General features: G+C 41.1%; 1 protein-coding gene across 20 annotated transcripts in view; it reads left to right on the top strand.

Annotated features, from left to right (window-relative positions):
• Positions 1-17,801, top strand: part of LIMCH1 (LIM and calponin homology domains 1) — a 349,588-nt gene that overhangs the window by 316,150 nt on the left and 15,637 nt on the right. For all 20 annotated transcript variants that reach the window (XM_059067026.2, XM_067036161.1, XM_067036160.1 and 17 more), the window contains 4 exons: positions 10,153-10,233; positions 13,494-13,586; positions 14,467-14,571; positions 16,305-16,432. In XM_059067026.2, coding sequence (XP_058923009.1) covers positions 10,153-10,233; positions 13,494-13,586; positions 14,467-14,571; positions 16,305-16,432 — 407 coding nt within the window. The remainder of the gene's footprint in view (positions 1-10,152; positions 10,234-13,493; positions 13,587-14,466; positions 14,572-16,304; positions 16,433-17,801) is intronic.

The raw sequence follows: 17,801 nt of genomic DNA, 5'->3' as shown, positions 1-17,801 counted from the left end.
GATCTCCCTGTGCTATGCAGCCGCTTCCCACTAGCTATCTTTTCACCTTTGGTAGTGTATATATGTCCATGCCACTCTCTCACTTCGTCCCAGCTTACCCTTCCCCCTCCCCCTGTCCTCAAGTCCATTCTCTACGTCTGTGTATTTATTCCTGTCCCGCCCCGAGGTTCTTCAGAACATTTTTTTTTTTAGATTCCATATATGTGTGTTAGCATACGGTATTTGTTTTTCTCTTTCCGACTTACTTCACTCTGTATGACAGTCTCTAGATCCATCCACCTCACTACAAATAACTCAATTTCATTTCTTTTTATGGCTGAGTAATATTCCATTGTATATATGTTCCATATCTTCTTTATCCATTCATGTGTCAGTGGACACTTAGCTTGCTTCCATGTCCTGGTTATTGAAAATAGAGCTGCAGTGAACATTGTGGTACATGACTCTTTTTGAATTATGGTTTTCTCAGGGTATATGCCCAGTAGTGGGATTGCTGGGTCATATGGTAGTTCTGTTTTTAGTTCTTTGAGGAACCTGCATACAGTTCTCCATAGTGTCTGTATCAATTTACATTCCCACCAACAGTGCAAGAGTGTTCCCTTTTCTCCACACCCTCTCCAGCATTTATTGTTTCTAGAGTTTTTGATGATGGCCATTCTGACTGGTGTGAGATGATACTTCATTGTAGTTTTGATTTGCATTTCTCTAATGATTAGTGATGTTAAGCATCCTTTCATGTGTTTGTTGGCAGTCTGTATATCTTCTTTGGAGAAATGTCTGTTTCTTCTGCCCATTTTGGGATTGGGTTGTTTGTTTTTTTGATATGAGCTGCATGAGCTGCTTGTATATTTTGGAGATTAATCCTTTGTCAGTTGGTTCGTTTGCAAATATTTTCTCCCATTCTAAGGGTTGTCTTTTCGTCCTGTTTACGGTTTCCTTTGCTATGCAAAAACTTTTAAGTTTCATTAGGTCCCATTTGTTTATTTTTGTTTTTATTTTTATTTCCATTTCTCTAGGAGGTGGGTCAAAAAGGATCTTGCTGTGATTTATGTCATGGAGTATTCTGCCTATGTTTTCCTCTAAGAGTTTTATAGTGTCTGGCCTTACATTTACATCCTTAATCCATTTTGAGTTTATTTATGTGTATGGTGTTAGGGAGTGTTCTAATTTCATTCTTTTACATGTAACTGCCCAGTTTTCCCAGCACCACTTATTCAAGAGGCTGTCTTTTCTCCCTTATATATTCTTGCCCCCTTTATCAAAGATAAGGTGATCATATGTGCGTGGGTTTATCTCTGGGCTTTCTATCCTGTTCCATTGATCTATATTTCTGTTTTTGTGCCAGTACCATACTGTCTTGATTACTCTAGCTTTGTAGTATAGTCTGAAGGCAGGGAGCCTGATTCCTCCAGCTCCATTTTTCGTTCTCAACATTGCTTCGGCTATTTGGGGTCTTTTGTGTTTCCATACAAATTGTGAAATTTGTTCTAGTTCTGTAAAACATGCCATTGGTAGTTTGATAGGTATTGCACTGAAACTGTAGATTGCTTTGGGTAGAATAGTCATTTTCACAATGTTGATTCTTCCAGTCCAAGAACATGGTATATCTCTCCATCTGTTTGTAACATCTTTCATTTCTTTCATCAGTGTCTTATAGTTTTCTGCATACAAGTCTTTTGTCTCCTTAGGTAGGTTTACTCCTAGGTATTTTATTCTTTTGGTTGGCAATGGTAAATGGGAGTGTTTCCTTAATTTCTCTTTCAGATTTTTTCATCATTAGTGTATAGAATGCAAGAGATTTCTGTGCATTAATTTTGTATCCTGCTACTTTACCAAATTCATTGATTAGCTCTAGTAGTTTTCTGGTAGCATATTTAGGATTCTCTATGTATAGTATCATGTCATCTGCAAACAGTGACAGTTTTACTTCTTCTTTTGCGATTTGTATTCCTTTTATTTCTTTTTCTTCTGTGATTGCTGTGGCTAAAATTTCCAAAACTATGTTGAAAAATAGTGGTGAGAGTGGTCAACCTTGTCTTATTCCTGATCTTAGTGGAAATGGTTTCAGTTTTTCACCATTGAGAATGATGTTGGCTGTGGGTTTGTCATACATAGCCTTTATTATGTTGAGGTAAGTTCCCTCTATGCCTACTTTCTGGTGGGTTTTTATCATAAATGGGTTTGAATTTTGTCAAAAGCTTTTTCTGCATCTATTGAAATGATCATGTGGTTTTTCTCCTTCAGTTTGTTAATATGGTGTATCACACTGATTGATTTGCGTGTATTGAAAAATCCTTGCATCCTTGGGATAAATCCTACTTGATCATGGTGTATGATTCTTTTCATGTGCTGTTGGATTCTGTTTGCTAGTATTTTGTTGAGGATTTTTGCATCTCTGTTCATCAATGATATTGGCCTGTAGTTTTCTTTGTTTGTGGAATCTTTGTCTGGTTTCGGTATCAGGGTGATAGTGGCCTCGTAGAATGAGTTTGGGAGTGTTCCTCCCTCTGCTATCTTTTGGAAGAGTTTGAGAAGGATAGGTGTTAGCTCTTCTCTAAATGTTTGATAGAATTCACCTGTGAAGCCATCTGGTCCTGGGCTTCTGTTTGTTGGAAGATTTTTAATCACAGTCTCAATTTCAGTCCTTGTTATTAGTCTGTTTATATTTTCTGTTTCTTCCTGGTTCAGTCTCAGAAGGTTGTGCTTTTCTAAGAATTTGTCCATTTCTTCCAGGTTATCCATTTTATTGGCATAGAGTTGCTTGTAGTAATCTCTCATGATCCTTTGTATTTCTGCAGTGTTGTTACTTCTCCTTTTTCATTTCTAATTCTATTGATTTGAGTCTTCTGCCTTTTTTCCTTGCTGAGTCTTGCTAATGGTTTATCAATTTTGTTTATCTTCTCAAAGAACCAGCTTTTAGTTTTATGCATCTTTGCTATTGTTTCCTTCATTTCTTTGTCATTTATTTCTGATCTGATCTTTATGATTTCTTTCCTTCTGCTAACTTTGAGGTTTTTTGTTCTTCTTTCTCTAATTGCTTTAGGTTGTTTATTTGAGATGTTCTTGTTTCTTGAGGTAGGATTGTATTGCTATAAACTTCCCTCTTAGAACTGCTTTTGCTGCATGCCATAGGTTTTGGGTCATCGTGTTTTCATTGTCATTTGTTTCTAGGTATTTTTTTATTTCCTCTTTGATTTCTTCAGTGGTCTCTTGGTTATTTAATAATGTATTGTTTAGCCTCCATGTGCTTGTGTTTTTTACAGATTTTTTCCTGTAATTGATATCTACTCTCATAGCGTTGTGGTCAGAAAAGATACTTGATACGATTTCAATTTTCTTAAATTTACCAAGGCTTGATTTGTGACCCGAGATATGATCGATCTATCCTGGAAAATGTTCCATGGACACTTGAGAAGAAAGTGTAATATCCTCTTTTTGGGTGGAATGTCCTATAAATATCAATTGAGTCCATCTTGTTTAATGTATCATTTAAAGCTTGTGTTTCCTTATTTATTTTCATTTTGGATGATCTGTCCATAGGTGAAAGTGGGGTGTTAAAGTCCCCTACTATGATTGTGTTACTGTCGATTTCCCCTTTTACAGCTATTAGCATTTGCCTTATGTATTGAGGTGCTCCTATGTTGGGTGCATAAATATTTACAATTGTTATATCTTCGTATTGGATTGATCCTTTGATTATTATATAGTGTCCTTCATTGTCTCTTGTAATAGTCTTTATTTTAAAGTCTATTTTGTCTGCTATGAGAATTGCTACTCCAGCTTTCTTTTGATTTCCATTTGCATGGAATATCTTTTTCCATCCTCTCACTTTCAGTCTGTATGTGTCTGTACGTCTTAAGTGAGTCTCTTGTAGACAGCATATGTATGGGTCCTGTTTTTTTTTTTTTTTCTGTACGCAGGCCTCTCACTGTTGTGGCCTCTCCTGTTGCGGAGCACAGGCTCCAGATGTGCAGGCTCAGTGGCCATGGCTCACGGGCCCAGCCGCTCCGTGGCATGTGGAATCTTCCTGGACCAGGGCACGAATCTGTGTCTCCTGCATCGGCAGGAGGACTCTCAACCACTGTGCCACCAGGGAAGCCCTGGGTCTTGTTTTTGTATCCATTCAACCAATCTATGTCTTTTGGTTGGAGCATTTAATCCATTTACATTTAAGGTAGTTATCGATATGTATGTTCCTATTACCATTTTCTTAACTGTTTTGAGTTTGTTATTGTAGGTCTTTTCCTTCTCTTGTGTTTCCTGCCTAGAGAAGTTCCTTTAGCATTTTCTGTAAAGCTGGTTTGGTGGTGCTGAATTCTCTTAGCTTTTGCTTGTTTGTAAAGCTTTTAATTTCTCAGCTGAATCTGAATGAGATCCTTGCTGGGTAGAGTAATCTTGGCTGTAGGTTTTTCCTTTTCATCACTTTAAATATGTCCAGCCACTCCCTTCTGGTTTGCAAAGTTTGTGCTGAAAGGTCAGCTGTTAACCTTATGGGGATTCCCTTGTATGTTATTTGTTGCTTTTCCCTTGCTGCTTTTAATGTTTTTTCTTTGTATTTAATTTTTGATAGTTTGATTAATATGTGTCCTGGCATGTTTCTCCTTGGATTTATCCTGTATGGGACTGTCTGTGCTTCCTGGATTTGACTGACTATTTCCTTTCCCATGTTAGGGAAGTTTTCAACTATAATCTCTTCAAATATTTTCTCAGACCCTTTCTTTTTCTCTTCTTCTTCTGGGACCCCTATAATTCGAACGTTGGTGCGTTTAATGTTGTCCCAGAGGTCTCTGAGACTGTCCTCAACTCTTTTCATTCTTTTTTCTTTATTCTGCTCTGCAGTAGTTATTTCCACTATTTTATCTTCCAGGTCACTTATCTGGTCTTCTGCCTCAGTTATTCTGCTATTGATTCCTTCTAGAGAATTTTTAATTTCATTTATTTCATTGTTCATCATTGTTTGTTTGCTCTTTAGTTCTTCTAGGTCCTTTTTAAATGCTTCTTATATTTTCTCCATTCTATTTCCAAGATTTTGGATCATCTTTACTATCATTACTCTGAATTCTTTTTCAGGTAGACTGCCTATTTCCTCTTCATTTGTTTGGTCTGGTGGGTTTTTACCTTGCTCCCTCATCTGCTGTGTATTTCTCTGTCTTTTCATTTTGCTTAACTTGCTGTGTTTGGGGTCTCCATTTCACAGGTGGCAGGTTTGTAGTTCCCGTTGTTTTTGGTGTCTGCCCCCAGTGGGTAAGCTTGACTCAGTGGGTTGTGTAGGCTTCCTGGTGGAGGGTCCTGGTGCCTGTGTTCTGGTGGATGTGGCTGGATCTTGTCTTTCTGGTGGGCAGGACCAAGTCCAGTGGTGTGTTTTGGGGTGTCTGTGAACTTATTATGATTTTAGGCAACCTCTTTGCTAAGACGGGTTTATGTTCCCATCTTGCTAGTTGTTTGGCATGGGGGGTCCAGCACTGTAGCTTGCTGGTTGTTGAGTGGAGCTGGATCTTAGCATTGAAATGGAGATCTCTGGGAGATTTTCACCATTTGGTATTACGTGGGGCTGAGAGGTCTCTGGTGGACCAATGTCCTGAATTTGGCTCTCCCACCTCAGAGGCTCAGGCCTGACACCCGGCCAGAGCACCAAGACCTGTTTTTTAGGAATTCTGGGGGTTTTTGTTCTTTGTTTTCTTTCTTTCAGGTATTTTTTTTTTTTCTTACTTAGTAGCAGTGAAATTTCCAGGAATGAAACAATAGGCAGGTGAATGGTCTCCATTTCAAAGCCAGGCATTTGTCACACTCTTGCTAGTTCTCCCTGAAAGGGAGAACCAGGAGGTGGTGCCGGGCTCTGTCCCTACTGCTTCCCCGTGCAGACCGGTGCTCACACATCCTCTCACTGCCTCTGCTCTTGGAGGGGCAGCCTGTGAACACATGTCCCAATCTGGGGCATGTAGGGCTGTGGTACGGACCGTCTGTGTATTTCTCACTCTGTCCCGTCTTTCACAGATTGGCTGCTTCACCCTCTTCTGACAGCCTCAAATGCTTCCCTTCCAGTTAGGAAGGGATCTTTATAGTCCTTTCTGGTGTCCAAGGTCTTCTGCTAGTTTTCAGCCGGTGTTCTGAGAGAACTGTTGCATCTATAGATGTATTCCTAATGCATCTGTGGAGGGAGATGAACTCCACGTCCACCTACTCCTCCGCCATCTTGAATATCAATATCTTGAATAATATTAACTGTACATTTAGTTTTCAATTTTTTATTTCTATGAAATAAAAAGAGCACTCGCTAATTAAAATGTCAAGACACATGACATTGTAGAAATTCCTTGTTGCTGAATTCCTTGTCCTGGACATTCTCCATAGACCTGACTCTTCTCTGAACTGAGTGTTTCCAATGCTGAGCCTGGAATACTCACCCTCTGAAATTTGCATTGGTTTGGAGCCTTCCTCTATGGCACGATCAACTGTAGCGTTTCCTGAGGCCCCCAGGTGTAGCTGCATAATCACTGCTGCACCTTTGATTACAGATTTACTAACCATATGACCCTGAAGGTGCTGTATAACTTCTCTGAACCTTGTCTTCCTTGGTAGTACAATGAGATAATAATACTTTCAGAGTGTTGTGGGCTTTATTTGAAATAATTACACAGAAGCCTGTAGCACAGTGCCTGATACATGAACGAATCCTCCCCAGTGGCTAATCCAAGAGGCCCACCATAGCCAACACCAATTCTTATCTATAGGTAAATTGTCTCACTTTGGGAATTCCTAAGTACCTGTGCAGAATGGAGAAGGGACCCGTCTCCTGTCACAAAACCCCCCCAATATCTCCAGCCACATTCCAGAACTACCATCCATTTGTGGAGGCTCAGTCTTAAGCCAGTACTGGGAATCCTGAGTTTGTTGGGAAGCTGAGTACATCCACAGAGGATGAAACCCCCAGAAGGACCCCAAGGCTGGCATTCATGGCACAGATCTGAAGAGTAGTATAACATAACCCATTGAGTTCCATTTTAAATGACACGGGAACAACCATGTCAAATTGTTCTAGTCCTCCCGGCAGGGATGGAGAGGAAGGGCATCCTACAGAGATACATTCTTATTTCTGTGTATGAAAAATAGAATAAGAAAGAGAGAAATTACTGACCTATATAAAAGAATTCTCAAAAATACCCACCTAAATTTGATGTTCTCTTGATTATAAATAGCTCTTCATAGAATGGAAAATTAAAAGAAATTGGAAAATAAGAGAAGGTTGAGGGGAAGTAAGCATTCAATTAGTCTGAACTCAATAGACGTGGGGCAGTTTTGCTCAGACGTGAAGTGGCCCAAAGCTATAGGGTCTACGAAGGAGAGAGAAGAGGATGCATTACCCAGCATGAAGTTATTCCATTTATTCAACAAACATTTCCTGAAGACCTAAAAATTCAAGGTCTTGAGATACTTAGGCGGGATAAAGGGCCCTCTTTGCCCTCAAGGAACCCCTAGGCCAGAGAAAGATCCAGATCTGTAAACAGATAAATTATAGAACAAAGTGTGCCAAATGCTCTGCATTCTTTCTCTGGAACCTTTTCTATCTCTGTTATGGTAATTATCCCACTGTCTCCTGGGGATAGTTTGTATATGGGTCACTCCCTCACAAACCCACCCCCATCCCCACTCTCAACTGTAAGCTCCATGAGGCTGGGGTTCTTGGCCGCCTGCTACGCCACCTGGTCATAAGTAAGTGCTCAGCAAATAGTCACCGAAGGAGGAGCATGACCACTTCTTTTGCCCTCCTGTTTATCACAATGGTCTCTTCCTCTTTATCTTCCTCTGAAAATGCTCATTGTTTTTCTTTCTTGCTTTCTAACAAATATTCCATATTTTCTTCTGTGCTCAGTCCCCATATCCCACACTTCTCCCTCCTGTTTCTGCTTACTCCTGACTTATTCTTGCCATTACAACCTAGGGAAAGCTGAAAATTAACTAAATAATTTCTAATTGTTACTCTTATTTTCCTGCTGTTGGACCTTCCCCATTGGGCTCCCTATAGCTTTATTCACATTACCACACCCTGTGCCTCAAAAGTCAAAGAAGGGCCATGCCCCTGAGAGAGGGTCTGAACATTTACACTGCTTCCAAGTCTTAGGAAAATGCCAAGTGGAGCCAACCTCATTAATTAATTAACCTCCATTAATAATTAATTAATAACCTCCATTAATTCCAGGAGAATTTTCCACCTGGGATCCATATTTAGATGACATTTTATGGTCATCCAAGGAAATTTGGGAAACTCTGGATTTTATACAATAAAATAGTTTTTCTCCTGCATAACTTGTCAGAGGCTTTCGTATGCAGATATGCAGCATGAATCCCAAGAGTGGCATATAGGAAATACATTTCCCTCCCTGATTTGGCCACCTTTCTCTGACGTTTTGTGACCATCCCTACCATTTGCAGGAACCACAGCAAGAGTATCCACCGAGGCCCACATTTCACATGTCTAAATACATTAAAGCTATAGATATTTATAATGTTAAAAATTGAGCAACTGCCATGGCCTGGCTCGTATTCTCAGCCTGGATACTTCCCTAGATGGGCCAGCCATTGTGCACCTGAGTGGTAGCCTGGATCACTGAGGGCAGGGCAGGGGAGGTGGGCTGGCCCAGCTATCTTGGGCAGTAGCTAGACCCATCTAAACCTTGGACGGGACTGGCTCTGTCCAGCTTCGCAGGCAGCCAGAGTAGGTAGAGTCTGCCCGCCCCACACCCTGCCCCAGACTCTCCCCCTCCTCCCTAATTCCTTCACCCTCACCCTGCTCTTTCCCTCAGGATTCCCAGACAGTTCTAAGTGCCTCCCAAAACTATCCCATCAGAACAGAGAGAAAGGAAGAAGCACAGTTACCGGGGAGCCTGGATTGCCTCAGCACCTACTCTGGGTGACAAGGGAGGCCAACTTTAAACACATCAGCCTCCCCACTTTTGCTGGTTTCCCAGGGAAACCAGCTGTGATTCCTCTTCCCCCTTGGACCCTCTCAATCTCATTCATATTCCGTGTCCACTTTGGTTCATGCATCCTCCTTCCATTATTCCCGTTTACTCACTTGGTTCTCAAAATCACAGAAACCGGGCTTCCCTGGTGGCGCAGTGGTTGGGAGTCCGCCTGCCGATGCAGGGGACGCGGGTTCGTGCCCCGGTCCGGGAAGATCCCACATGCCGCGGAGCGGCTGGGCCCGTGAGCCATGGCCGCTGAGCCTGCGCGTCCGGAGCCTGTGCTCCGCAACGGGAGAGGCCACAACAGTGAGGCCCGCATACCACAGAAAAAAAAAAAAAAAAAAAAAAAATCACAGAAACCTTTTTTTAAAAGACCAAAAAAACCAAAGTCTGTGGGTTTGAATGTTTGTTTTGTGGGCCCTGATCAGAGACTCCCCTTGCCTGGATCTCTGGTGAGGCTGGTGAACACTCGTGAGTTAAATGATCCCACTTTAGAGAAAACTAGGATGGAAAAGCAATAATAGCCATATAAAAGATTAGTTCTGTAGCACAGCAAACACCACTTCTCACAAAATGCAGTTCTGCTGAAATAAACATTCCTATTTGCTTGGACCCAGGATCAATATGCAGACTGAGTATCTTATGCTTAGGAGCGTGAATACATTTAAGAAATCACTTCTAAGAGAACCAAAGCAAAAGCCTGCCCATGCCAGTGGCGAATTACTTTGCGTTTTCATTAGCTCCGAAAAGGTTCACAGAATCATACCAGCATATTGGAAGTAAACCAAAGAGGGACTAAGATTAAAAAGTGGTTTCTTGGGCTTCCCTGGTGGCGCAGTGGTTGAGAGTCCGCCTGCCGATGCAGGAGACGCGGGTTCGTGCCCCGGTCCGGGAAGATCCCACGTGCCGCGGGGCGGCTGGGCCCGTGAGCCATGGCCGCTGAGCCTGCGTGTCCGGAGCCTGTGCTCCGCAACAGGAGAGGCCACAACAGTGAGAGGCCCGGATACTGCAAAAAAAAAAAAAAAAAAAAAAAGTGGTTTCTGCCAACAAAGAGCACCTTTAGATACGGGAAGGTTTCTGCTTCTGTGTGTCCGTCTGGGTGTCAAACCGTGAGCTAATTGTGCCCCTTGTCCTGGCCTGGCCTTGAGGACATGGCTCAGTTCTGATCCTGGTTTTATATTCTAAACAGTTGAAGTTGTGGGCATGGGACCCAGAAGAGGAACGCAGGCGACAGGAAAAATGGCAACAAGAGCAGGAACGTTTGCTCCAGGTAGGACTGGGTTTGCTGCTTTTTTTCTTCTTCTTCTTCTTTTTGGTGATGCTCTCTTAATTTCTGCTGTATTAAATAGATGTTTAGCCCAGGAAATACATGGAATCAGCTTCTTCTCAGAAGTCGTTGAGTCTAAGTCTGTTCATTTTGTGTCCAAGAGACAGAGTGCTCTGAGGCTAATTCCTCCCACCAGAGGTTACACTGATGAACATAAGGAGAAAGCATTTCACTTAGAAAAAAATCCAAGTATTGATTAAGGGCCAACCCACCCACTCGTCACCTTGTTCGCTGCCAATCAAATTCCAGTTCTACTAGGAGTGGGAAGGAATTATCAGAAAGTTATTGATAGCATACATGTGAAATAAAAGTTGACCTGGGTCTTCTTCCTTAAGTAGAAATGTTTGCTCCATCTTTGAGCAAAAGCTCCTAATTTTCAATTCTAGAAAAATTCTGGGAGTAAACTTATCATGCTCCTACTTGTTTCGTCCCAGTTTTGTGGAGCAACAGAGCTTCAAAAAGTAATCTAGCAACCTTAGAAACTAACCTATGCTGAGCATTTGGGGTGTACCAGAACTGGCCTATTTGTAGGTGCTTGACATATTTTACCTAACTTCATTCTCATAAACCTCATCAAAGTATGTCTTATTGATCTCAGTTTGCAATTGAAGAAATTAAGGCTCAAAATAAGTTAAGTAATTGCCCAAGGTCATACCTCTAACAAATGTTGAGCCTCGTTTCAAATCCAAGTTTGGGTGACTCTAAAACTCATGTTCTTTCCCCTGTACTCCCAATGGTATTGATTATACCAAAAGTCATAAAGAAAAAGAATGTTAAATCTCATTGATTTTTGTGACTTTCTGCTGATGTGTAGAAAGCAATGCTTAATGCAAGTTTCTTTTACTTTTTTTTCTTATCTTTTTGTTCTAATCCTTTGGCTTAATTCCCAGGGGTGGGGAGCAAGGGTCAGCTAGATAAGTTAATTAATTGTAGTGTGGCTCTAGGTCTGCCCGTTAAGTTTGACACTTTCCAAAATTACATAGGAGTAAACCTTCAGTACCAAAATCTAGTTCTTAGTAAGAACTACGTTCAGCAAAGTCCCAGAGCTGTTGGGACATTTAGGTCCATTGGGAGACCCCAGACCAGCCCTGGTCATCTGCTATTCTCTTGGAAGTCAGATGCCCATTCCACCAGGAGTCAGAAATTCCACAGAGTAGAGAAGACGGCCTGTGTTTCCCATGGTGGTGCTGTGTCTGTTATACTTTGAAAGGTGGCCGTGGTTTTAGGTGTGGGTTGTGGGCTTAGGGGCAAGGTGTTTATGGGGAATGAAGGGTGTGTGTGTGTGTGTGTGTGTGTGTGTGTGTGTGTGTCTGTGTGTCTGTGTGTCTGTGTGTCTGTGTGTGTACAGGTATACCACATCTTCGGCCCCTGTATCATCAGTTCATCCTCTTGGTGAGGGAAGCATGTGATATAAGCTCCTAGAACCAATAAATGTAAGAAGCTTTGCTTGCTTTGCATCTTCTGTAAAGTTTTAAGGTCTGTTTCCTCTATTCTGAATACCCTTGAAGTCCCTCTCTAAAACTTTACAATATTATGTTTGTTTTTTTGTTTTAATTTATTTTTGGCTGCGTTGGGTCTTCATTTCTGTGCGAGGGCTTTCTCTAGTTGCAGCGAGCGGGGGGCCACTCTTCATCGCGCTGCACGGGCCTCTCACTGTCGCGGCCTCTCTTCTTGTGGAGCACAGGCTCCAGACGCGCAGGCTCAGGAGTTGTGGCTCACGGGCCGTTGCTCCGCGGCATGTGGGCTCTTCCCAGACCAAGGCTTGAACCCGTGTCCCCTGCATTGGCAGGTGGATTCTTAACCACTGCACCACCAGGGAAGCCCCCCAATATTAGGTTTTATAACAAAATTTTTAGCTGAAGTTTAAAAGCCTACCATGGGGTGACCAACAGTGGTTTGACCAGAGCATTAATAGGAGGAACATTAGGCTCCAGACAATCCCATAAAGCCCTTTTGCTCCTAAGATAATAACATAACAAGTAATACCTGGAGGAATTCTCAGTGCCTTCCCCAAGAAGATGGAAGCACAGACTCATGTTAGCCTCAGAGAGAGGACTGACAGTAATCAGCCTAAAATATTTGACTGTGCGTCGTATACTCCAGCAATTCCTTTGTCTCTGTCATGTCAGGGATGCCATTCTCAAGGCATCCAGGGGTGTCAGTTCTCATCTTAAGCATTCGTTTTAATTTCCATGTATTCATTTCTTCTAGTCAGCTGTCAGGGACTCCAGTCACATTTTTAAAGCTCTCCTTATCCTTACATCCTTATCCTATTTAGAGTATTTTTATTTTTTTCTTTGGAAGTGGTGACTAGTGTCATATTTTTTTCTGAAAACAATAATAGCAGTTCTGATATCAAAGCCTTCTAATGGGCTGTTTAAAAGCTACTCTTGGGCTTCCCTGGTGGCGCAGTGGTTGAGAGTCCACCTGCCGATGCAGGGGACACGGGTTCGTGCCCCGGTCCGGGAAGATCCCACGTGCCGTGGAGTGGCTGGGCCCGTGAGCCATGGCCGCTGAGCCTGCGCATCTGGAGCCTGTGCTCCGCAACGGGAGAGGCCACAACAGTGAGAGGCCCGCGTACTACAGAAAAAAACAAAAACAAACCAAAAAAACCCCTACTCTTAATTTAGGAGGACTTAAAGTTAGGAAGATTCCATTTTAGTAGAATGACCACAAGCAAAGAGTAATTCAGCCACTCAGCTAATTATCATCTTGTCCACTTTGGACCTTTCTGCATCATCTATCTTGTAAACCTGCGAGGTTTTTTTTTTTTTTTAATCTTTTATTAAACTCTCCCAGCAGCAACGTATTTCTATTAGTGGAATGGCAAAACTCATCTCTGAAGGGCCCAATAAAAGCAAACTATTGGTTTAACCTCCCTCTAAGGACAAAACCCAAGTTAAGAGTTTAGAATCTTTCCATCTTTTCTCTTTCCATAAGCAGATGCCTACTCATATATCTGAAGAACAATTCTATGAAACACCCACAGCAGAAAAGATTGTTCTCTGTTGGGTTTTTATGTCCCTAACATGTCTGAGTACCGCAAAATGGTATTCCTCTTTTGGTGCACGAATGGGTTAGCTTCAGAACATTACAGCAAGAAGAGAGTCTTGCAACACATTGTGATGGTTTAGCAGGGGGGAAAAGTCCCAATGATGTATGCACTGGTCCGTTCAGAACAATCTATGGAAATTCCATAACAGGAGAGATACCAGAAGGAGCAGGACAAGCTGAAGGAAGAGTGGGAAAAGGCCCAAAAGGAGGTGGAAGAGGAAGAACGCAGATACTATGAGGAGGTAGGAAATTCCCCGGAAGGAATTTGACCCTGAAGCCCTGATTCCTCAAAGTCTATCAACACTTTCTCTGTCTGTGCTATGTGTACCCATGGGGCATGTCTGATTCTCTTTACTCAACAACAGAGCCCTATCAACCTTTTGAAAGAGTCCTATCCTATGGGCTGTAAAAGACTACTACTCTTCCAAGTTTAGCTTGTGGTAAGGGTGTGCTGAGTCATGGTCAAGGGGGAGAATAGAATTGTATCTCTTCTTTAGTCACAAAAGTCAGATTCTTAATTTGTCTTAGATGACATGAAAGTATCAATTTGTTTATTTGTGTGTTTGTTTGAGGCAAGCATGTTTGGTAGTAGCGAATTAATATTAACTTTTATGAGGATAATTTTGATATCAAGGCTAAGTGAATCCTTACTACTGCATTCACTGTATGGTACTAAAGAGATTTAGAAGGGAGGAGAATTTGGTTTTGTTTTTTCATTTTTAGATGAACGAACCAGACCACATTCGAGAATTTGAAACTATACTTTATGTATATTATCCAAAATCTGTTTATGATTAATATTGTTGTGAATTTTTTCTTCAACAATAATTTTTGTGCATAATACTTTCCCTAGTAGCATTTCTAATTAGGCCTCTTGAATCACACTAACTAATTAGCTTGCAAAGACTGTGTTTTTCTAAATTAAATGCTAATTTGTAAATCATTGCCCATAGAGCATGTTATCTGATTTACATGTTTTTTGAAAGTAAGACCTTTTTTTATGCCCTGCTTGTTCGCACATAATTCTGATGTTTGTCTCTAAGTTTCTTTAATGTCACTTTTCTCTTGACAAATATGATTTATCCTTTCTCCCCCTTTCATTAATTCCTGTCCTTCCCCTAGGAGCGCAAAATAATTGAGGACACTGTGGTTCCATTTACTGTTTCTTCAAGTTCTGCAGACCAGCTGTCTACATCCTCCTCTGTGACTGAAGGCAGTGGGACAGTGGTAAGACCATAGATTAAAAGGGATTCGTGGGGCTTCCCTGGTGGCGCAGTGGTTGAGAGTCCGCCTGCCGATGCAGGGGACATGGGATCGTGCCCCGGTCCGGGAAGATCCCACATGCCACGGAGAGGCTGGGCCCGTGAGCCGTGGCTGCTGAGCCTGCGCGTCCGGAGCCTGTGCTCCGCAGTGGGAGAGGCCACAACAGTGAGAGGCCCGCGTACCGCAAAAATAAATAAATAAATAAATAAAAGGGATTTGTGAAATAAGAAAACTAAAATAGAAGTACTAAACCACAACGCCAAGTTTTTCACCAGTTTAAATCCATGACTAGCTGTTTCTCTAGAATCATGTCAGCTACTACGTGGCCATTGTACCCCATCATACTGTCCTTGCTGTGGTGGAACCCTCGAGTCAATCCCTGAGAGGGATAAACAAATAAACATATTACTGAGGCCAGCCCTGCCCCCGCAGGCTGGAAACCAAAGTCTCTGCACTGGTTGGCAAGACCCTGGTTAGTGATGCCATGTGCTGGAACATCTTTCTAACTGCCCATCATTCATTCATTTAGCAGACGTATGTTTCTCTCTGCCAGACCATACATCTCTTTGCACTGGATGTTAGCAGTAGGATGCCAACAATACACTCTCACCGGCCTCCATGAAAATTTCTTCTGAATCACTCTTAAAATTCCACATGAATATATATATATGTGTGTGTGTGTGTATGTGTCTTCAAGGTCTGGAGAGAGTCCAGAAAGGCTGGTCAACCTCCATATCCCCCAAGTAAGGTCATGGAGGTAGTGGACAGAGGTCTTACCAACACCTGGATAGTCCATAATCTGCATTTTAGTTTTTGATGGTATAATAACAGAATAAATTCAGTTTGCAATAAACATAATATCAGTTGGGTATATGTCATATTAGTCATTTCTGTAGTCAGCTAATATATGCTGCAATACACTAAAATTTTTAAATTATCCAATTTTAACTTAATACAAATGAAGATTGTACAAAAGTAATTCACCAAATTTGATATTGGTGACTCAGGGAGCTCAGATTATTGCTTATCTTTGCTGTTATATACAAAGATTATCACAAAAGCCAAATCTTTCATGTCTCTTTCATATATTGCAATGATAATTATGAAAGATTTTCTAGACTCTAAAATAAGTTATTTATGTATCATCGTCAAAGGAATTCTACACTGTCCAACAATTTTTCAATATTTACCAGCCATTTTCAAATATCAAAATTTGAAGTGTATTGTTTTTTATTTCTTTTTTTTTAACATCTTTATTGGAGTATAATTGCTTTACAATGGTGTGTTAGTTTCTGCTTGTTTTTTACTTAAATTTTTAAAATTTAAATTAAAGATTAAATTTTTAAAAAAATTTTTATACAATTTTTAAAGGTTATACTACATAATCTGCATTTTGAAATAACCCACGGGCACTCAAATGCCACTTGTCCTGAAATAAGCAATCCTATGACTGTTTTATTTTGAAAGATGGGTTTTCTAGCCAGTTCCCTTTTATGATAACTTTTGAGAGAGATCCAGGTTACATGTTCATTTCAAATCATTGGAAATCAGTTACTATTCAGTTAATTTGAATGACTGTTCTTTAAATTGTAGTCAATGTGATTGAGAAAATGCTTCAGATATTCCATGGCCAGACATGAGTATTGTCCTGTGTGTTTAAAAATTATATTCAAGATTATCCTTGTTTTCCCCATTAGAATAAGATGGACTTGGAAAACTGTCGAGAGGAAGAACAAAAGACAAGACAGAAGAAACCATTCCAGGGAGATAACAGTGGCTCATTGCTTAAGACTAAGGAAGGTGATCCACTGGAGGAAAAGGGCAGGTACGAGCCATTCCAGGCTGTCCATCCATATGAGCAAAGCCGGGCTGTGTCCCTTCACTCCCAGGAAGGGCACCCATCACTAATGCAAATCATATTCAGCTTTGAAATTATCATTCCAATAATACATTATACATATGTTATTGCTTGAAGACATTCTAATAGCTCTAAAGTCAGTGTCCTTATACTATTGAATATAAATAGCCTTATTTTTAAATAGGTGAAACTTCTTTTTAAATGAGGGGAGACAGTATAGATCACCAAAGGAGCATGTTGTCAATTCAAAGCCCCAAACCTAAATACCACTCACCTGAAATGGTTAATGTGTCTGGAGGGATAGAGTTTAAAATGGGTCTATGGTGTGGTTAAAGAGAACAGACAGACTGGTGGTTGCCAAGGGGAAGGGGGGTGGGGGAGGGATGGAGTGGGAAGCTGGGGTGAGCAGATGTAAACTATTATATATAGAATGGATAAACAACAAGGTCCTACTGTATAGCACAGAGAACCTATGATAAACCATAACGGAAAAGAATATTTTTAAAAAGAATGTGTATGTGTGTGTATATATATACATATACGTATATATATATATAAAACTGAACCACTTTGCTGTAAAACAGAAATTAACACAAGATTGTGAATCAACTATACTTAAATTTTAAAAAATATTAAAACTAAAAAAAAGAAAGAAAAAATATTGTATCAATACTGATTCATTAACTGTAACCAAAGTACCATACTCACAGAAAACAACAGGGGAAACTGTGTGAAGGGTAGATGGGAAGTCTCTGTACTATCTTTGCAATTTTTTAAAATAACTCTAAGATTGGTCCACAGAAATAAAGTTTATTTAAAAGAAGAAAAAAAAAATGAGGCCGTGGCGTCCTACTCGCTGTGGTTTTACTATGGCCCTGAACTTTGCCATTAGTATCCTCTGACCTGTGAGAAGCCATGTTTACTCTGGGTGATGATATAAAGGATAGCCAACAAACCTGTTGGGTCATAGGTAATTCCCCTACCCCATGGGTTCCAGTATGTTCCATGGGAGATCAGAACAGGATACCCAGAAACTCCTGGAGCATTCAGAGCTAGCTCAGACTGGAGCAGAATCTGGTTGTAGGTACGGACTGTAGTGAGTTTATTGATGCCGACCCCATGCCTGACCTAAAAGGGACCTGCAGAAACCCAAGAGGCTGCCAGTGCTCTGCCACCAGCAAGCTCTTTGTGATACAAATGTTTGCCTCTGGGGCTCCGATATATCAGATAGATGTTGGAAAGTGTGCATGCATGTGTGTGTGTGCATACACACCGGGGTACACACACAGCCTGCTCAGAGGGACCCAAAGACACAAAAGGCTATCTAAGTATCATT

This window comes from Kogia breviceps, chromosome 6 (assembly GCF_026419965.1).
Source record: "Kogia breviceps isolate mKogBre1 chromosome 6, mKogBre1 haplotype 1, whole genome shotgun sequence".
Lineage (NCBI taxonomy): Eukaryota > Metazoa > Chordata > Mammalia > Artiodactyla > Physeteridae > Kogia > Kogia breviceps.
The sequence above is the reverse complement of the archived record's forward strand: the minus strand, read 5'-3'. Positions and strand labels throughout refer to the sequence as shown.